Source organism: Odontesthes bonariensis, chromosome 11 (assembly GCF_027942865.1).
Source record: "Odontesthes bonariensis isolate fOdoBon6 chromosome 11, fOdoBon6.hap1, whole genome shotgun sequence".
Taxonomy (NCBI): domain Eukaryota; kingdom Metazoa; phylum Chordata; class Actinopteri; order Atheriniformes; family Atherinopsidae; genus Odontesthes; species Odontesthes bonariensis.
In genome coordinates, this window is record NC_134516.1 from 38,771,198 (window position 1) to 38,794,160 (window position 22,963).

The 22,963-nt window shown below is 41.2% G+C and overlaps 1 protein-coding gene across 1 annotated transcript; it reads right to left on the bottom strand.

The window, feature by feature from the left end:
- Positions 1-961: 961 nt before the first annotated feature.
- LOC142391275 (uncharacterized) lies at positions 962-21,689 on the bottom strand. The gene is made up of 12 exons (XM_075477045.1): positions 21,629-21,689; positions 21,166-21,243; positions 16,271-16,434; positions 14,362-14,509; positions 11,623-11,747; positions 7,607-7,710; positions 6,213-6,289; positions 6,014-6,112; positions 3,914-4,003; positions 1,359-1,379; positions 1,205-1,255; positions 962-1,104 (listed from the first exon to the last, which is right to left on the bottom strand). The coding sequence occupies exons 2-12, from the start codon at positions 21,224-21,226 to the stop codon at positions 962-964; spliced, it is 1,083 nt and encodes a 360-aa protein (XP_075333160.1). The 5' UTR covers positions 21,227-21,243; positions 21,629-21,689.
- Positions 21,690-22,963: the final 1,274 nt, after the last annotated feature.

The following is a 22,963-nucleotide window of genomic DNA, read 5'->3' on the forward strand; positions in this document are numbered from 1 at the left end:
TGAGCAACAGACTTTTACAAAATAAAAGCCTGTGAGCAACAGACTTTTACAAAATAAAATCCTGTGAGCAACAGACTTTTACAAAATAAAAGCCTGTGAGCAACAGACTTTTACAAAATAAAAGCCTGTGAGCAACAGACTTTTACAGAATAAAAGCCTGTGAGCAACAGACTTTTACAAAATAAAAGCCTGTGAGCAACAGACTTTTACAAAATAAAAGCCTTTGAGCAACAGACTTTTACAATAATAAAATAAATAATAAAACAGCGGTGGTCCGTGGCGTAGTGGGTTGAGCAGCCGCCCCATGTACAGAGGCTATAGTCCTCACTGCAGCTGGCCCCGGTTCCAGTCCCGCATCGGACGGCCCTGTGCTGCATGTTGTTCCCCCTCTCTCTACCCCCTGCTTCCTGTCTCTCTGAACTTTCCTATCCATTAAAGGCACAAAAGCCCCAAAAAACTATATTAAAAAAAAAAATTGCGTTAATGCGCGATAAAATATTTAACTCGTTAGTTAAATAACTAACGAGTTAACTCGCCCAGCCCTATTTTTAATGTTTCAATCTTAGCAGCAAAGTGACCTTTATCCATGTCTGTCATGTCCGATCGTTACCGTAAGCTGCTGGATGTCCACATATGTGGACTTTAATTCCACAGAGACATTCTGACTGGCTGACTGCAGTCCTTGGAAACACCGGAGGATCCCACAGCTTACAGGTGACCTCAGTTAAAGTGAAACTCAGGGAGTGTGAAGTACTGGAACAAAATGCTGATGTACATTGAAATGAACTCTTTGTAGCTTCTACCAAATTGTGTAGAAGATAAAATGTTTAATTGACAAAGCAGCTTTTTACAGAGAGTGGATGAAAGGTAGGAGACACCGTGAGCTACGAGCACACCTGCAATGAAACATCTGCCTGTGTACTCTCACCCAAGCCCTCAAACTGAACAGAGTGGGAACCCATTAAATCTGCCTCAGAGCTCCGAGAACACACACGACCACCGATGTGAGCAGCAACACTCCGCCAATGAGTCCGACCCGAATCCACGGGAAAGTCTCCAATAGGAAAGAACCGGAGGTCAGCTCTGGAGCGTCCAGAAGGCGGTCTGCGGAAGGAAGATGGGATGTTAGCATCTCTATCTGTGATTATAGTGTCATCGTGATGGATTCCTGCACTGGTTCCTCCACTTTATGGTAGAGACTCGCCTTCATCTGGAGATGATGTTGCCTTCTCTGTTGGCTGTGGCTCTGTCACTACTTTACGGAGAGAGAAATGACTTGTGAGGTCACCTGTAAGGGGCTCCTGGCAGCTCATTAAATATGCATACAAATCCAAACTGTTGAAGGCATCTTCCTTTACCTGAAACACCCGCATCAGCATCTAGAAAACAAGAAGAACTTCTGAAATGTTTCAAGTCACTCATTACACATGCATTATAGTGATGACTCCATCTGAATCATGATTCAGTGTCTATATTCGTGTCTATATGTACACACACACAATATATAATATAATATGATATGATATATAGTACATGTATAATATATGCATAATAAATACTTGACTATACACGATATACATACCATAAATAATATACTATGAATATGTTAATAGAATGTGCAAAAAGACAAGAACATTGTATAAATATGATATATAATATAAATACAGTTAATATTAACACATATCACATATGATATATATGTTCCAGTATTTCCTGGTTGGTCCTTGAGTGTTAACACAAAGGCTATATTTTGCTATGTGCCTTTTCTTCCAAGTCTAAAAATAAACAGTGTTTGTTGCACCACTGTCATTTGTGTTATTAAAGTAAAACCACATATAACTAATGTGATTTACCTTGAAATTGCAGGAAAATATGGAGATGAACCTTTTATATAATAAGCAAAACATAAAATAACAGGTAATTATCGTAATTTTACATACATTTGCACATAGTTTAAAAAAACAGGAAAATACTGTACAATTATAATAGTAATTTGCCTGTAAAAAATGGGAAATAAATGTAATTTGGCATTATTGGCATAATACATAAAATAACAGGTGGATTGTTAATTTACAGATAATATCTGTACTTTTACTAATTTTTTACACTATTTTTAAAAAACAGGAAAACTACAGTAAAAAATGAGGGCAATTTACTTTAAAATGACGATTTTTTATTTTACAGTGCAGCTTTAATGGGTTAGGGTCAGCAAGTAACCTTCATACATTCGTTGGACCCGTTCCTGGCGGTTCTCAGGGTTATTACAAACAGCACCAATAACAACTCTCAGGGTTTGACCAGACAACATTTATCTGACTATTTGGTTAAAAACCACCCAATGTATTACAGGATGTTTGATCACAAATGGGATCAATTTATCAGTTCAGCAATAAATGCCTCAACTTTAACCCTCCAAGGGTGAGTCTACATCAATATAAGCTCTTTAGAGTGCAGTAACCAGTTTGTTCCCAGAGAGGAAGTTACAATTATTTCAGTTTAGTAAGTTGAAATAAATAGATTACGATTAGGGCTGGGCGAGTTAACTCTTTATTTTCGCGCTAACGCGTTATTATCGTGTTATTAACTCATAAGTTATTTAACGCCGATAAATATTTTATCGCGCATTAACGCAGTTTTTTTTATATAGTTTTTTGGGGCTTTTGTGCCTTTAATGGGTAGGAAAGTTCAGAGAAACAGGAAGCAGGGGGCAGAGAGAGGGGGAACGACATGCAGGACAGGGCCGTCCGATGCGGGACTGGAACCGGGGCCAGCTGCAGCGAGGACTATAGCCTCTGTACATGGGGCGCCTGCTCAACCCACTACGCCACGGACCACCCCTGTTTTATTATTTATTTTATTTTGTAAAAGTCTGTTGCTCACAGGCTTTTATTTTGTAAAAGTCTGTTGCTCACAGGCTTTTATTTTGTAAAAGTCTGCTGCTGTCTGCTGTGGAACAGGAAAAGAAAGTAATCGGCGGATCCACCAAACATGGAGAAGGGTACGGAACTTTTACTCGGCCATTTTCATGTTAAAGTTCTTCCAGACGGCGGAGTCGACAGAACCAAAGTCATCTGTAAACACTGCCAAGTTGAATTGTCTTCTCAGCGTAGTAGTTCCAGTCTAAAATATCACTTAAAGGCAAAACACACAACTGATAGCAGCAAGTCATTCAAGGAAACAGACAGTGGAGCGAGGCTTCTACATAAAAACTACAGAAAGATGCTGATGTTAAAAGTGTGTTTGCACAACAAATGTTATGGCACTTTCATTCATATGGCAGCACATTTAAAATAAAGCTAAATGCTAAAAGCTATACACTACTTTTGGATTCATTTTTGGGATTCTGCGTACAAATGCGATTAATCATCATGTGATTAATTAGATTAAACATTTTAATGGTTGCCCAGCCCTAATTACGATATAAATAAACTTTTATCAACATGTGTTTGACTGATGAAGCAAACAGCTTATAATATAATAGGAAGGAGGGAAGTTGCCCTGTAAACATTTTCTGCAGCAGGTTATTATTATTATTTATTTATTTATTTTTTCTAGGTGCTTCTTAGGAATGGTTATTGTTAGCATCATCATTACTTCCAATGGTGTTGTGAATGAAGAACATGAAAGAAAATGTACCATAGAAGGCAACATTTGAGACACCATCACATTTAAATGATCCATCATCCAGCAGCTTAGGGATACTTTAGAGTTTGTATGGGGCACCATCAGGGACATTATTCACAATTAGCTTACATCCAAACGTATGACACTAAACCTTCTCACAAACCTTACGCACATAATACTGAAATGTTCTCAGATATACTATATATATATATGGAGATTACTATTCTTTATCAACCAACAGTGAAATTTGTACCCTGGCTGATTCTCATTCTCACAGTGTAAATTTCACCTGTCATGGGCTGAGTGGACCCTTCCACTTCTGGTCCCGCCACTGTCCAGACCCAATTCACTGCTGTGGTTTTTTCATCAGGCTCCAAAGCTGTAGGGAATAGTGAAACAATTTCACTATTTCACCCGAATTTCTGTTTCAGATGTGTGTTTTTCTAACATATAATGTAACAATTTCTAATAATAATATTGTAGGTTTGATGTAGTCGGACACATAAGCTGTGCCACATAACATGGTGTTACACCTGTGTTTCTAGGCTGGTGCAACAGAATAGGAGATATGGGAGAGCTAAACTCCTTCTGCAACAGCCCAACCATTGGAAAAAGCAGGTTCATTCTGCAGGTCAAAGCTGGTTGATAAGGTTCACACTGCAGTGTATTCTGTGAAAAGCACCATGTAGGAAACGTCTTTCATTCCGTCCGTTCTCAGTCCCCTTTCTATCTATAAGCTGTCGGTACCCACTGAACTACTCTGAATAACCACTGATGGGAACTATTGGAACATCAGATCACTGCTCCACGCTTGGTTGGAAGTATGGCTCCAAACCAAACCAAGTATCGGCCCCTGGCCTCTGACTTGTGATAAATCTTATTCTCTTTCTCACATTTTCTTTCCAAACACTTACTTGTGTTGGATGCATGGTTTTCTCCTCTCTGACATTAACTGTCTACTACCTTGAGATCACTATTGTTGCTAGCAGGATGGTGACCAATACCCAGAAGGCAACATCAAAGTAACCTTCAGAATGGGTCTGCATGACTTAGAATGTGCACTGGCTGGAGTGAGCAGACCTTTCATGCCATGTGAACAGCATACCAGCCACTCACAGCTGTGAAAGCAAAGTATAGATTCACTTAACTGACTAACAACCGGGTCAGTTATGCAGAGACCTCTGCTTGATTATTGTTTCTTGTGGAGTCTCAGGATTTCCATCTAGCAGTGCCTACATCACGCTCCAGACAATCCAGACTCTGTTCATGTGTCCTTCCACGATGGTGGAATGACCTACCGAGCGCTACCAGAACAGGGGCGTAAAGCCCCGTTCCCACTATGCAGTCCGGTGCCGGTCAGTCCGGTTCTCTTATTTCAGTGTTTCCACTACCACCAAAGCGTACCGGTCCCATGGAACCCGTTACCATGGAACCCGTTCCCATGTCTGTAACCCTTCTGCTTGGGGTACCGAGCCCACAGGACCGGGTCCAGGCTCTGCTCTCCGGTGTTGGTGAGGAGGCTGTGCAGCGGGAGCTCGATGGCGCTGGGCCAAACCAATAAGTTTTCCAGCTGATTGCCGCAGAAATGTCAGAGAGTGATTTCACCCGGACCGCGAGCCGGTGTGGCATTAAGCTGAAGAAGCTTGGGAGCGATCGACGTAGTGACGCTTCGGCACGCACTCCGCCCACCCCTGAGGGTCCCCTTTGTACAGTGGGAAGGCAAGCTGACCCCAAAGTGACCCGAACCGGACTGACAGTGGAAACGAGGCTTAAGACCCGGCTCCTACCCTAGCACTGACCCTACTTGAATTGAATTGAATTAAATTGAAAGCCATTGTACATCATAGTAAAGTAAAGTGCAACTCCACTGGGTCCATACGAACAATATGAATATATATAGCAATATATATGAATATAATACAGCAATACACAATAAATACAAATGCAACAATTTAAAGTGTTGGTGTGCCAGAGGGCGGCAGGGGGGAGGCTATGTGATCTGTGTTTGTTTAATGAAGTCACAGCACGTGGATAAAAGCTGTTGGTGAGTCTGGAGGTTCTGGATTTGATGGACCTATAACGCCCGCCGGAGGGTTAGGGGTTCGAACAGGCGATGACCGGGGTGTGCATCATCCTTTCTGATGTTTTTAGGGTTGGGGTTCTGCAACAGAACATCCAGCAAACCACACGGATCATCAAGCAGAGAGATGTGCCCCTGGATTCTGGACTGAATCATACAATCATCCACAGTGATTCTTGTGTATTTCTGTTGAACGGACCCGTAGCAACTTGGTTTAGTTCAGATTTCATTCTTACAAAACAAACTTTACCTCACATTTGGGGTTGGACTCGTTCTGGAGAACAGATAGAAGATGAGGTGGAGACTCACTGTTTGTAAAATCTGTCGTCTCCTCTGCCCAGAGCGTCGGAGGCCACAGGGTGGTCCAGACCCAGTCCTCTTTGGTGGTTCTTTCTTCAGGGTTCAACACTGTGTAAAAAGGAGAAAGGGGGTTGTAATCTGTAAAGATACAACGTTCTCTAAGCAGGCTGCCTGCTGCTGCAATTACAACAAGAAGAAGAAGGATTACCATTATCAGTAGGGATTTTTTCCAGCACAGTCAATGTGACACTCTCTGGTATCCCAAGGCTGGAAGTATCAGACCTCCTACAAATATAATCAATAATGGTTACTAGTAATGGTAACAATAGTCCATTTTAATCACTGCATCGGAGTCAGTCAATGATCCTTCTGCTCAGGTCACATTAAAGGAAGAGATAAGATCGTGTGCTACATCTTGTTGTTTCGTATTTTTCTTACTACGTCTGAACCTTAATTTAACAGATTAACTGTATTATGATTTGGACTTTATCAGGAAAATTAAATCTAATCGTGTGAGGTTCCCCCAGTTTACCTCTAACCAGTTAAAATGAAAAATCTATTTCAGAGATTATCCCCAGATTTAGAAATGTTAGTGTACCTGTTCCAACAACAGACTCTTTACGAATATGAATTCTATTTATTCTTGTTCAGCACAAACAATACCGTTCTGTTCTAACACACTCCTACAGATCTTTATTCTCACTTTTTAACGGTGTGTCTGGTTCTCTAGCGTAGCATGGCTACCGGTTCTCTTCCTCCTTCTCCTGCTTTCACCTGCTCCGTGTGTCAGATGTTTAGTTACTCCTCTGCCTCCTTTAGCGATAATGGTACATGTAACAAATGTAGTCTTTTTGTAGCTTTGGAGGCGAGGTTATCTGAATTGGAAGCTCGGCTCTGCACTGTTGAAAATCAACCGATAGCGAGCCAGGTCCCTTTAGCCAGTGTGGAGCCACCTAGCGTAGCTAGCTCAATTAGCCTCCCCCTAGCAGAACCTGAGCAGCCAGGATTACAACGTGGCTGGGTGACTGTCAGGAAGAGGCATAGCTCTAAAGTCAAGCCCGTTGTTCACCATCGACCTGTCCACGCTTCAAACAGATTTTCCCCACTCAGCGACACACCCGCTGAGGACAAAACCCTGGTAATTGGCAGCTCTATAGTCAGAAACGTGGCATTAGAGACACCAGCGGCCATAGTCAAATGCATTCCAATTTTAATCAAATTCAGCCAGTGTTGAAGTAAGTTGGATGCTGTGATTCTGTGGACTGTGTGAGACAATAATCAAGTAATTCTGCTGCTTCTACCTCTAAGATAGTTGTACATGTAAGCACTGCTTTTTTTTTTTATCTCTCACCACACCAGTACAGTTTTTCTTTAAGGAATCTTAATGAATAAGAATCTTTCAGTTCAGTTTATTCGCTTGGGATGGATTAGTTAAGATTAATTAAGCAATTGATATTGGTGTTCCTGGAGTTTCATTCATAATGCAGACTACTTACTGTAAAATATCTGACTGGGAGAGGTTATCACACAAAGTAAGTGGAAAGGAGGAGTATTTTAGTTATAAATATAACCCACCAATTTACAGATAAACGTGGAACTTACCTGGTTTTATACCAACACTGGTACTCTCCGCTGTCATTCACTTTTGGTTCTACCGACAAAGAATAATCTTCTCGATCCGCTTGGATTGTGCGAGAACCTGGTAGCTGTAAAGGACAAAGACTGCGAGTGAATAAAGATTATTAGATTTTTGAGGAAAAGACAAACCCACAAAACTGACAAAGAAGACAACGAAGATGTTTGTTCTTTGGTTCTGACTGGTAGTTAGAATCTTCTGATTTTGTTAGCTTAGTTGTGGTTTACTGGTGTTCACTGCTTTTTTTTAAAGACTTGAACTTGAACTCTGATACCGGAATGTACCCGTCTAACTGTCTACATTGTTCAAGGTCTCAGCAGGTGTTCCTGGCCTGGTGTTATGGTGTTTGTTGTCCCCTTTTTCCTGTCCTCTCAGCCCCCAGCTGGTCCAGGCGGGTGGCCGCCCTTCCTGGTTCTGGTTCTGGTTCTGATGGAGGTTTCGTCCTGTTAAAAGGGCCCATCATAGCCCCCCTAGTCTACCATTCACTACGTATGTGGGCTCAGGTGCGTAAACACTTTGGTTGGCAGGCTGGTTGGCTTTTTCACTGCTATGCGGATGACACTCAGATGTACATCAGCACAAACCCCTCCTCTCAGCTCAACAACTGCCTGCAGCAAATCAAAGCTTGGTTGACCTCTGACCTCCTCAAACTTAACAGCAGCAAAACGGAGCTCATGGTGGTGGCCCCGGCACCCCTGCTGAAGAAGGTTGGTGATCTGGCCCTGGTCATAGATGGCTGTTCCATCTCTCCATCACCAGAGGTACGGAACCTGGGTGTCATCCTGGACTCCACTCTCTCATTTCGGTCCCACATCAATCACTATGTCTGCCTTTTTTCACCTCAGAAACATTTCAAGACTCCGGCCCTCATTATCCGACTCAGTAACAGAGACCCTCATCCACTCAATCTGCCACTTCACATCCGTTCTGCCCCCTCTCTACTACAGGTCAAAAAGAATCTAAAAACACATCTCTTCTCCATGTCCTACTCTTCTTAAACCCACCCCTCCGGCCCTACCCTTCCCCCATTCTTTTCTCTTGTTAAGCGACCTTGGGTACCCTGAAAGGCGCTATATAAGTCCAAGTTATCATTATTATTATTATTGTGCCCCAATTGTGGCAAATCATCAGTTTCCCCCCTCACTTGAACATGATTCTTTCTTAGTCTGGCATGAGAAAGGTATATTGTCTCATTTAAAGATCTCTACATAGCAGATATTTTTGCCTCATTTGACCAGCTCAGAGCTAAATTTGATTTACCAAAATCACATTTTTTAAGATCATTTCCTGCAATCCCTGAACAACAGCCCACAGATACTCTGTTCCCAACAGATCTATCTCACAAAGGCATAATATCTATTATGTATATGAAACTCTCCTCTTTTCAGACGGCATCTCTTGATGCATTGAGAGAAGCGTGGCAGATCTAAACCTACAAATTACAGATACTGAATAGTCAGATGTATTCTCAAGGATACACTCCTCATCAATTTGTGCCAGACCTACTTCAGTTCAAAGTAGCACACAGACTGCACTTGTCTAAAGCCAGAATCGCAAAGATGTATCCAACAATTGATGATTCATCACCTGCAACCTTGGCTCATACGTTCTGGGCTTGTCCGAGGCTCTCAGGTTATTGGTCCTCTATATTTGATACCCTATCCAAGGTATTTAAAAGAACAATAAACCCAAACCCTCTCACAGCCATTTTTGGTATTCAATGGGCCTCATGCAAGAACATTTTCGTATTTTTATTCTAAATTTGATGAAGGTCTCGTACGAACACGCCACGTCAGATTCAACAAGCGCTCTTAACTTGGGAAAAAGTGTGTAAACGACCTGCGTAAATGATGAATGCCACCCGTGCGTATCTAAGTTCATGTGCACGAGGATAGTAGATTTGCATACTCCACGCCCAAAATGATACCATATAAGGCTGTGCTTCCTCTCTCCTGTGCCAGGAAGTGCTGAGTCATGAAAACGGCATCAAGGCACAAAAAGAACAACTTTAGGGGCTCTGAGACTGAAGTTCTGCTTTCAGAGATCCAGAAAAGAAAATCTGTCATTTTTAGCAGTGTCAGCAGTGGAATTACGGGACCTGCTAAAGCCAAGAAATGGGAAGTTATTATGAGTGCTGTTAATTCTGTGTCACCTGTAGTTCGTAATGTCACCGAAAAAAATAAATAAAATGGTTTGATATGAAAATACATGCTGTATGGAGACACACCCACCTGGCCTTCAGCTCAGTGCGCTTCACAACAGCACGGGTGTTTTGATGCGTATATGTGTGCAGTCTATTGCTCCGATTATGTTTGGCAGTCCAGCCACGGGATGAAAGTCCCTCTTAATCTGTACTTGTTGGACAGCGGTATATGGGAATCTGATGTACCATGGGTGATAAACTGATGAGAGCTTTGATGACCAAGGGGAGTGCACGACTCACAGAGGACTGGGACACCCCCGATCTGTCTCCAATCTCCCTCTGAAAGGTTCCAGTGGCCAAAAATCCAAGGGTGGTGAGGACCTGGACGTGTGTGGAATTGGGTTTTATCGGCGTGTTTCTCTCTGGAGTTGTGTCTCTAGTAAGCTGCATATTTGTAGCAGCACAGTCCTTAGCAATCTAAATCGCGATGTCAGCCATTCGTCTGTCTACACGGTCTCGGAACACACGCTCTCTTCCAAGAGCCTGACGCACTATGGCATCCAAAAGTAGCAAGTCAGCCGCTGGTTACGCTTCGCATTGACCTTGTTATATACAGAGTCAAATTTACCTTCAATTAGTGCATAATTTAGGTTAAACAGAATAATGTTAGCATCATTATGGGGTATAATGTATATATTTATTTATGTTTGCTTCAAAGTAATTAAATATACCATCCATTAGTCAAGCAAACTTGACTGGAATAACAGCGGACTATTTTAGGAAACTCCTACGACAGCTCTGGATCACTCGTAAATTCTGTTCGTACCTGAAAGAAAACGTAAAATACAAAAAGATTGGTGAATGCGCACATTCTCTTAAATCACTCGTACGTACGACTTAAGAACAAATCTGTGCGTACGAACGGTTCTTGCATGAGGCCCAATGTGAGGATGACCATCTTCCTAGGGCACAATCTGACGGCATTGCTTTTGTCACCCTCATAGCGAGAAGAATAATTTGACTTAATTGGAAGCAGGCTGCTCCACCCTCCTACAATATGTTCTTATATTTCTGTATTTCTGTATGTCTGATGTATCATTTTCAATTGTGAAAACCAATAAATAAATTTTAAAAAAATAGAAAAAAAAGGTCCCATCATAGGGTGATTGATTCTCAAGAGAGGTTTTGATGTCATCTATTTGTTTCAAACTTAATTGGCTTTGTATGTTGTACTAATTTGAATTTTAATGATTTTGCAAATTGATTGCAATAGAAATGTTATTACAATGAATTGGATTATGATTGGCTTGAATTGGATTCATCTTAAAGTAACTTGAGATTAAATCAGTGGTGACTTGGCGCTCTATGAATTTAACTGAACTTGCTGGCCTTTGTATTTCTTGCAGTAAACCACAAAGAAAGCCTGCAGAAAGGACAACTTTTGCTAGAAACTTCCATCTGGGAGGATCCTGGTTTTGGGACGTTTCCTTTTGTTTTATTTTTCCTTTGTGAAATCTCTTAGTTTTCCTTCCTCCTTTTTGGCTCACACCTGGTTTACCCCCATATTACCACAGACACTATTCTATTCTATTGTACTCACATCTAAAAATACTACTAACAGCGCTTATTAAGAGGTTTACCTGCCACACTCATCACACCCTGCATAACAAAAGCCACCAACGTTGTTGTGCCAGAGGATTTACCTGAGCAAGGTTCACCAACACAACTAACACCAGTTTCAGGCCAGTAGAATCCACCCATAAAACAGAAGAAATGACATACCTGGAAATACATACACAAAAAATAGCATTTACTTTTATGAGTATGTTTGCACTATACCAGATTGCCATTCCTGGTCCACCACACTTCTAGATTGTCGGACGGGGTTCTGGGGTGTTGAACATAGCATGGAAGTTCCACCACGGTATCTTCATTTACAGTTATGGAGCGTTCCACGTGAGGTTCTTTCAGGAGAGGCCAGGAAGGTCATCAGCACATGTTGGGAGAAGACACAGATTAAGCCACGAAGATTGTCTTTTCAATACTGGAGATACTCTGAACTGCTATTTGGTGCATAAGCACAAACAACAGTCAGGACCCGTCCCCCCACCCTAAGGCGGAGGGAGGCTACCCTCTCGTCCACCGGGGTAAACCCCAATGTACAGGTGCACAGCCGGGGGGCAATAAGTATGCCCACACCTGCTCTACGCCTCTCACCGCGGGCACCTCCAGAGTGGAAGAGAGTCCAACCCCTCTCAAGGAGGCTGGTTCCGGAGCCCAAGCCGTGCGTCCAGGTGAGTACGACTATATCCAGCCGGAACCGCTCAGCCTCGCGCACCAGCTCAGGCTCCAAGGTCTCCGCCTTCAGCTGCCACCCAGCTCGCATTGCACCCGACCTCCTTGAGCGCGTTGGAACCACGTCGAATTTTCGGACTGTGCCCGACCGAGCACCATGGGCACAAGCTCGGCCACCATGCACTCGCTGCTGGGCCACGCCCCTGTCCTGGCTCCAGGGGGAGGCCCCGGTGACCCGTGTCTGGGCAAAGGAAGACTTTGTCCAATTTTTTGCATCATCGGGGGTTTTTGTGAGCTGTTCTTTGTCTGGTCCCTCATCAAGGATCTGTTTGCCTTGGTGACCCTACCAGGGGCTTAAAGCCCCCGGCAACATAGCTCCCAGTCTCATTGGGGCACGCAACCCCCCCACCACGGTAAGGTGAAAGCTAATGGGGAAGTGAATGGCATGTCATAATATATATTTGTATATATGTACAGTGAGGCAATGTGGCACAAAGAGCAGTCTGTCAGTCAAGAAAATAAGAAAACTCAGAGCTGAATGAGTGAACCCGGTATAAGAAGGCATGCTAGATGATCAGAGACGGGGTTTAGAGCCGTTTTATATCTTCATGGAAGTAAAAATGGTCTTCTGTGAGAGTGCTGCAGATGGCCATTTTCTCAACAAAGATTGACATGTAATCCTCCAAAAAAAACTGTAACCTAGCCCTACCACCCTGTAATGCAGTGCCTCCGAAGGGATTCAACTGCACCTCTGAGTTCAGCAGGAGGGACTTTGGCCTGTTTTAGATTTTCTGAGGAAAATAAGCCTCTTTTGAGCTTTGTTTTAGTTATGTTGATGAACCAAGTTAGCTGTTCAGTGTTTCCCTTTGAATGTGTGGCAGAAGATGTTTCCTGATCTTTAACACCCTGAAGTCATTGACCATTATTTTGTCTTAGACGTGTTGACTTTGACGTCTTTGCACTGTAGTGGAAGTTCTCCCTAAATCCCCTGTCTCTTGGTCACCTCAATCAAACTGGCATGCACTTATGCCAAACAATAACAATTAATAATAGTTAACAATATATCAGTGTTATATATTGATTGATATATGGAGTGAACCTTGAATATATTGAATGAAACTTGAATATATTGAATGAAACTTTGAATATATTTGCAGTTAACAATTCTGGCCTTGAAGGTTCTCAAAATATATCAGTGTTAAAAATATAGTCAAGAGGAATAATAATAACATCCTCGGTGCAGCTGGCGGGCAAACTGGTGTGTGTTGAGGTCAGGAGGGATTATGCTTTAGATGTGTGACAGAAAGAGTCGCCTCACTGCTGGGAGAGAGATTCTACGTATGTCTGATGGGTGAAGTATCTCCCATGGGATTACGATAGTAAAGCCATTGCCGGGATCTTTACATTAGTCACCAGTGAACAATAACTGAATGTAGTCATATGTGAAATGAGCAAATTGAGCCATCCTGGGTGATATAGTTAGCATAGTAACACATACACACACAAAACTAAAACATACATGATACATAAAGAGAGCCGAGCCCCTGCTACCGTCACTGGCACCACCATCTTTAAATAGTTTCTCCGTCTGACATAGGCATGTAGGAAGCACAGTTTCACTGAGTGTTAAACTGAGACACCCAACAAGGTTACGTGCACAGTTTTTTTTCATGTAAAACATGCTTAATAATCTCTTTTATAGGATGTCTCAGTTTTTAAATCGGGAACAGAATAGAAATATAAAATAGTGACAAAAGAGATCAACTCTGTAAGTTCAGAAAAAAGAGGTTTAGAGTGGGTTTTGATTCCAAACAGGGAGGTGGATGGCAGCCTGTGTTTAATCTGTGCCTGATTAACACATAACCTGTATATACTGGATCAAACAGCCTTGTTTGGAGATGACCAGGAATGAGACATATGCACAAACAGAGCGTGGTCTTTTGGCTGTTTTCTTAATTAGCCTTTGGAAGCCTAAAGCGACACAGGAGCCTATCGTGGTGCCACAACACGAAACAATTTTCAATGATTTTCCCCCCTTCTTAGAGCCCATTAGCATCAACTTCCATGGTCTTTAAGCACCAATGTGACACACTGCTGCAGTTTTTTTTTTTTTTATAGCTACCAGGTTTAATTAAGAATGAACTTTTAAAGGAAACATCACACAAACTTATATCAGACAGAGAAACCTGTTGATAATAAATCTGAGAGTACAAATCCTCAGAACAAACAGCGTTACTGTTAGTGTGAAAACAAAACACACATTTATGACGGCATCCAACTTACCCATGACTTGGAGCCAGATTGTTGATAGAGTTCTCGTTTCATCCCAGATGCACTGATAAATATTACCGTCGCTGAACCTTGCGTGGCTGAGGACCACAGACCAGTTCCCCTCCCTGAGCTGCTCTTTTGAAGGCAGTTGGACTCGGCCCTACAAGTTAAAATTCCACAACACAATTAAAAGAAACCTTAATGCAGTAGCGAACACATACTTGCTTTGTGAAGATATAATGTTGTACTGAGGCGTGCAGCCTCTCGAGCTCTGGGTAGGGTCAGGGTAGGTAGGTGAAGCTTTGTACATGTTGTAGCAACCGATAATGTAATAACATCCAACAATGTAATACCTGCCAATAACGTAATCATTTTGGCCATTTTAAATGTAATAAAGCCAATAATGTAATAAAGTTTTTAAGCCAATAATGTAATAACATCCAATAACGTAATAATTTTGTCCATTATAAATGTAATAATGCCAATAATGTAATAACCTGCCAATAATGTAATAAAGCCAATAATGTAATAACTTGTCAATAATGTAATAAAGTTTTTGAGCCAATAATGTAATAACATTTTTCCAATAATGTAATAAGTTATTACGTTATTGGCTGATTGGTACGTTATTGGCGCGACATTAAAAAAGTCCTTTGAAATGTAATAACTGCAGCCGATAATGTAATAACACATAAATAGGACTGCATTTCTTGGAAATAAAATATTTTTTTGTAGTTTTTGTGCAGTTTACTCATCAAAAATAGATGGCATAGTCGTTATATTCATTCATAAAGAGTATGTATTGTGCAGCACTCTCTCTCCTTAAATATGGTTAACAGCCAATTTCACAATTATTTGTTGTACAAAATTTATATTTAGAATTGTGTTTATATGCTTGGATATGTAAATTCAAAATTTCATGTCAGTGCCGCTGATGGATGTTGCACTGTCAAATGAATTTACCGCATTTATTTTTGAATTAGAACTGTTTTCAAACATTTCTCAAGGGAAAACGATTCAGTTCTCACTTAAAACTTAAAACTGTATTCAAACAACTGGAATGCCACTATAAGGCACTATATGACACTTAACCTTAATATACAACACAGAGCATGAAGACTCATTTACAAATGTAAAAAGTGTTGAGTTGAACTGAGGGAAAAACATCAACATAAAATTGCCATTACTTCTTCCAGTATATTTCCTTAACTTTGTACTGCCCAAAAGCTACATTATTGTAATTTGTCTTATTGTAATTTAGCCAATTATCTGATCCTTTCAGTGCCATGTGACCCCACTGAGTGACACTCGATTGAAGATAATATCTTATTACCTTATTGGCTCAAAAACTTTATTACATTAAGTTATAACATTATTACATTTAAAATGGCCAAAATGATTACGTTATTGGATGTTTTTACATTATCGGTTGCTACACGTGTTCAGAGAAAGCAGAAGTTTAGCTTTTCTTCATTTCAGTAAGTGTGCATAAAAAGCAATAATTAGGCTCTGAGCTTTACTTTTATCTGTTGGTTACACACTTATTGGATCATTATGTTCATATGTAGCTTTCACCAAAAGAGAGAAATGAACTTCCAAGCGTTTGTAATAATAATGATAATAATCGTAAAAACATTGTGAATTAAGGGAAAGACATATTTTAAATAGTTTCACTTTCACATTTTCATCCAATATTTCACACCTGATTCATTACAGGACTCAGATGCATTTGGATTTGCAAAGGTTTAGGATTTGCATCTTTAATTCAGGCTCACTCCTCAATAACAAATTTACTCTGGAGGTGAATGACAGTTATTCTAAAAAGAAAAACATGAAATTAATCTGATGTAATGAACCCAGTGCTCAACTAAACCAACTCCTCGAGATGCCAAACAGCAAATCAAAGAAAGGCAGCACTAACCTCAAAACGTTCTTTGACTTTTGGCTCTTCTCCCTGCAGAATAGCCACATCCACTCCCATTACCTCCCAGAGCACACTCCCGTCTTCCCCTTTGAAGGCTGAGCCATCACATTGCAAAACAGCAGATTTCCCATAGTCCACCTGCAGAATTACTACAGGAATGCCTAGACAAAAAAGGTTGAACACAGAAATGACTGTGATTACAAACTGAATAAAAAGGGAAAAAAGGATAAAGAACACCAATAATGAGAGGAAGAGAGAACACTTTACTTTTCTGCTTCTAAATTCAGACAAACTGAACTGAAGATGAACCCAATAGGTTGGTCAGACTACAAGCATGTCTTAAAGACATAAAGACCTGGATGACTCAGAACTGTCTGCTGCTAAATTCAGACAAAACTGAAGTCGTTATCTTTGGACCTGAGCGTTTCAGGGAGAAATTGTCTAGCTATATAGTTACTCTAGATGGTATTTCCTTTGCTTCTCTCTTGATCTCTCTGAACTAACAACAGCAATAGTTTCTTCTAAACCATCAACTTGTGTTTTAGACCCAATCCCAACCAGACTGTTCAAGGAGGTTTTCCCATTAATTGACACTTCCATATTGGATTTGATCAATCTGTCTTTGTTGACAGGATATGTACCTCAGACTTTTAAGCACAGAAACTGCACTGCTGAAAGTTACCAATGATCTCCTCTTAGCCTCTGATAGCGGACTTGTGTCTGTGCTTGTCCTGTTGGATCTCAGGGCTGCATTTGATACGGTCGATCACAGTATCTTATTACACAGACTTGAACATGTTATTGGGATTAAAGGAACTGCATTAGGCTGGTTTAAGTCATATTTATCTGATAGATTTCAGTTTGTTCTTGTAAATGAAGAATCTTCCTCACACACCAGAGTAAGTCATGGAGTTCCCCAGGGTTCTGTGCTTGGACCGATTCTTTTCACTTTATACATGCTTCCATTGGGTAACATTATTAGACAGCATGGCATAAATTTCCATTGCTATGCTGATGATACTCAGCTGTACTTATCTATAAAACCAGATGAACCCAATAGGTTGGTCAGACTACAAGCATGTCTTAAGGACATAAAGACCTGGATGACTCAGAACTGTCTGCTGCTAAATTCAGACAAAACTGAAGTCGTTATCTTTGGACCTGAGCGTTTCAGGGAGAAATTGTCTAGCTATATAGTTTCTCTAGATGGTATTTCCTTGGCTTCTAGTTCTACAGTGAGGAACCTTGGAGTTATTTTTGACCAGAACTTATCATTTGACTCGCATATAAAACAGGTTTCTAGGACTGCCTTCTTTCACCTTCGTAATATTGTTAAAATCAGGAACATCTTGTCTCAGAGTGATGCAGAAAAACTAGTCCATGTAGGATTTTTCTCTATATCTTTTTTTTTCAGTCATCAAAGATATCTTTAGGTTTCTTGTTAATTTGCTTATTTTTTTTAAACATTTCATGCAGGGATGTCCCAAAAATCGGGTGATCACGTGGTTTCTGACTCGATCGAAATCAGACGTTTCCTCCCGATCAGGGATCGGATATGTAGCCTATCTATATATGTATATTTATTCTCATTATTTATTTATTTATTTTTTATCAGAACTATAATATTTAAAAAAAAAATGGTAAAAAATAACAGCTTAGTATTTCCTGTTATGTGGTGGTACTGTCAGAGCGTCTCAACCATAGATATAATATACACAGACGCCTCATAGACTGACGCTGCCTATTGGAGCTGACGTAGCAGCGCGGTCCAGGAGAGAAACCCAGACTTCCCTCTCCTGAGCGGCACTCTCCATCTCTTCCTGGGGGATCCCGAGACTTTCCCAGTCCAGAAGGGATATATAATCCCTCCAGCGAGTCCTGCGCCTGTCCCGGGACCTCCTCCCAGTTGGATGTGCCCGGAAAACCTCCAAAGGGAGGTGACCAGTAGGCATCCTAACCAGATGAACCACCTCAGCTGATTCCTTTCGATGTGGAGGAGCAGCGACTCTACTCCGAGTTCTGTCTGGATGGCCGAACTTCTCATCCTATCTCTAAGGCTGAGCCCAAGCTGAGCTAGGCCTTTTCCAGATATACAAAACACATGTAGACTTGATGGTCACACTCCCATGACCCCCCTTAGTAACTCTTTGGTTTGGTCCACTGTAACCTGGGCAAAAACCACACTGCGCCTGCTCGTTTCACTGCCTTTAGAACTCATTTCTACATCCAAGTGTAATGAGTTTGTAATATTCTTTAATGACAAAGTTCAAGGCATTAAAAATGCAATAATTTCCACAACACAAATAACTACTCTGCAGCCAGCTGGACACCTAGAGCTGACACATTTCACACCTGTTACTGACAAAACAGTCGAAGAGACCATCTGCAGTCAGTTCATCAACGTGCTGCCTTGATGAGTTGCCCACTAGATTCCTAAAGTCTGTGCTGAGCAGTTTGTTACCACAACTCGCTCATCTAGTCAACATCTCACTCCAGACTGGAACATTTCCAAAGGCCTTAAAAACTGCTGTCATTAAGCCTCTTCTAAAGAAGAGCAATCTTGATGCCACAGTACTGAACAACTACCGGCCCATATCAAACCTGCCATTCTAAGGCAAAGTCCTAGAAAAAGTTGTATACCAACAGCTCTGATCAAGGTGACAAATGACATCCGCCTGAACACAGATGCAAGTAAAGTCTCAGTCTTAGTTCTGCTGGACCAGAAACTCCAAGAAGGCTGGTTAATCTGACTGCTGTTTGGTGCATACGCACAAACAACCTTCCTTCCGGCAACTTGCAGCCACACTCAGTGGGGTCACATGCCACAGAAAGGACCAGATTATTGGCTAAATTACAATAAGAATGAGTTGAGCAAGGGTAACTCTCCTTGGATATTTGGCGGTGAATGAATGGGATCAGAGGCACAAAGCGTGTCATACCCCGGTATGATAGGTGGCGCTGTACCCATTCCAGCTGTTGCTAATAGAGCCACTTCCTGTTGACCTCTTCACCACCAACAACAACAACAACAAACTCAGGCATTGGAGAAAGATGGAGAACGCAGAGCCAGATGAAGCTACGTCCCTCTACATTTGGTCTGTGATGAGCTGCTTGTTGCACAAACTCGATGCCCAACGGAGCATTCTCCATCGCGTTGTTTGTTTCTTTCTGACGGTGACAACAACAGGAATATCGTCTCCTTTGACTTCCGGGTCACGACCCTGGGAAAACATCTGGAGCATGCGCAGAACGCAAAGTCTGATTCACCACGTGCTTCAGCGTCTACAAGCAGGTTTAGAGTGACTTTCAACCAAGTTGATTAAGATTAAGATTAAGATTAAGATTAAGATTAAGATTAAGGTGTCTACGTGCACTTAATAACTCAGTCTGATTGTAATTTAGACAATGATCTGATCCTTTCAGCCATGCTGAGTGAGGCGACTCTTTCGCTCCCCGGGGAGAATTTCAACACATAGGCGCTGACTCAAGGGCTTGAGAGTATCCCCACACCGCCACGCCTCTCCCCATGAGAAACTCCAGAGTATGTGAGAGTCCAGCCCCTGCAGGAGTTTGGTTTCAGAGCCAATGCTGTGAGTGGAGGTGAGCCCAATTATATCCAGTTGGTACCGCTCCACCTCACACACCAGCTCAGGCTCTTTCCCCACCAGCAAAGTAACATTCCTTGTCCCTAGAGATAGTTTGAAACGCCAAGGATCGGCATGCCCAGGCCCCCACCATTGGTGTTCTTTGGGTGTTGTTTAGGGTGCTTCAGTTTCCTCACAGTTCAAGCTAATATTGAGAATTTGAATTGACCATAGCAGCATGGATGCTGGATGGATGCCTTTCAGTATTAAGAATACCACCTCTAATATCATCTCTATGCCAACAAAGCCCCTACTTTCACTGTTTTGCTTCTTTTTTTGTTCTGTTTTGTTTTATATTCAGACCTCATATTTCTCAATGTGTCCTTTCCTCACTTTACTCTCTTTTTCCCCGTTTAATTTCTCAAATGATATTATGTACATGTGACATTATTGTGGTCATTAACTCGTGTTTCCCTGTTCCAACAGGTATCCTTTGAATGGTGTTACAGTGTTTGTTGTCCCCTCTTTTCTGTCCTCTCCAACCCCAGCTGGTGGAGGCGGATGGCCACCCTTCCTGAGTCTGGTTCTGCCAGAGGTTTCTTCCTGTTCAAAGGGAGTCGTTTCTCTCCACAGTCGCCTCAGGCACGCTCAGGCCGGGAGATTGGACCGAAGACAAAGTTTCAGTGCAATCTGTTGGTTTCCTTAGCTAGGAAATTGTTTTTGAATTGGCTCTATATGAACGAATTGGATTATTTTGAAAATAATTATGATTACAATTAATTGAATTCCAATTGGCTTGAATTGGACTTTATTATTTAAGTGCCTTGAGATGACATTTGTTGTATTTGGCGCTATATAAATAAAAATGAATTGAATTGAATTGCTGGCCCAGTGGTAACTGAAACAATATGCACTCACATATAAGTTTTACCAATTTAATATTTCACAGCAACAACAACGAAGTGATACGATATTAGCACCTTGTTAAAAGTACAACATTAATACAAATGTTAATAGTTACCAAACTACTAAAATATCTTTAATCTGTAAATTTATAATTAGATTAAGATGTCTTAAATTTTCAATTTTTTAATAGGGTGGGGTAGACGAGAGTGGAAAAATGTTCATAGCTCGTTGAATAACAGTGAAAAAGCTTGAGAGGATCAGATCCTCATTGAAACAGAACAGAAAGAGGACTGTTGTGTTTAGTGTCATAGGAAATAAATACCCTAATAGTTTGAGTCCAATTCAGGCCTAAGAGTGAGGGGAACACAGAACATTTGTGTTGGGTTAAAAGCAGAGACTCACCAATGCAGAGCCCTCTATAGGGAAGACACAGCAGCATCACCAAAGCACACAGAGGAAACATCTCGTCCTCTTATGCTCCTAATCAAGACACAGAGCTTCGTCAATTTCCTGTGGCATGATTTCAGCTTCATGCAACAGAAACCGAGAGCAGCACATACAAACGCTTTTCACAACATTTACAAAGAAGTACCAAGTCTCACTAATTGATGTTGTCATTAAACTCCACTCAGAGCTTTAGTTGGCTCACAATAGCACATCACCTATTCTCCATTTTATTAAAATGATCACCCAGTGTCAGGTTTCATAGTGTGACTTAAACTCATTGTCGGTTAATGCAAGTGTGAAGCTGTTGTTTGAAGCTACTTTTTAAAATAGTAATAAAACTAATTGATCTGGAGGTGGGAGTGCAAAGTGCAGTAGAGTTCAAAGAAGATGGAACAGATAGAAAAGAGGTTGCTCTTACCAACAAACGTTCATGCGACTAAAGGATCTTCTGAGGCAGAGATGATGTGATGCCATGGCCATCAGTATGTTTTAAATAACAGCAGCTGCCCCCTCTCACTTTACAAGACAGCCTTTAAATCTCAATGACACCAAATGCTACCTTCAAGTGCAGTGGGTAATATCGCTATTCCACGGTACATTAGACCACCGAGAAAGGGGAGAATTTATCACGTGCTCTTTATCCCTCTACCCAAATTCACCTTCTTCATCTGAATGCTCACTTATTGACTGTAAATGCATTTAAGTTTACTCTTAAAGCTGGTTAAAGTGGCTGCTGGTTCCCACCTGGCTTACAGCTGCCTCCATCCTGATTCTTATTAGATCTATTATTACAGTAAAATTCAAGTTAAAAAAATGCTTTGCCACACCAGTAGCTTACATTGTGCTTAGCTGGCAGCCTATACACAGGAATTGGACACCAAGAGGCACGTGGCAGGACTCTTGTAACGGTATAACATTCAGAGTGCAGTGGAAGTATGTGGAGGACTTGTGTGGAAGAATGTGTTTGACAGTATGGTAACGTTAGCCCTGGCTGACACAGAACACACACCCAGTGAGGTAAATCTCATTTTGTTGAAATACTAAGACTGAAGGGGTTGATCGGGATGCATGAAAAAAATACTCAAATCCAACATGTCAGTGTAAAATACTTAGGCCTGGGCAACAATTAAAATGTTTTATCTAATTAATCACATGATTTCCCTGATTAATCACAATTAATCGCATTTGTACGCAAAATCCAAAAATGAATGAAGTAGCGTATAGCCTGTAGCATTTAGCTTTATTTTAAATGTGCTACCATATGAATGAAAGTGCCATAACATTTGTTGTGCAAACACACTTTTAACATCAGCATCTTTCTGTAGTTTTTATGCAGAAGCCTCGCTCCACTGTCTGTTTCCTTGAATGACTTGCTGCTATCAGTTGTGTGTTTTGCCTTTAAGTGATATTTTACACTGGAACTACTACGCTGAGAAGACAATTCAACTTGGCTGTAAATGCAGGAGTTTTTAAAAAAAAATTATTTTGAAATAAGTGCTTTTATGTTGAAACGAGTAAAACAGGAAGTAGCGCCGGTTACCTCAGTGAGCTTCACACCTGTAGCGGTGATGTTAGCTGCTAGTTTATCTTTATTTTATTCCTCCATGCTTCGTGGTGTTTGCTGTAACTGTGTGAATGCGATGCATTCAGCAGACTTTTACAATAATAAAAACCTGCGTCAATGCACAATAAAATATTTATCAGCGTTAGATAATTAACAAGTTAAAGCGATAATAATGAGTTAACGCGCCGA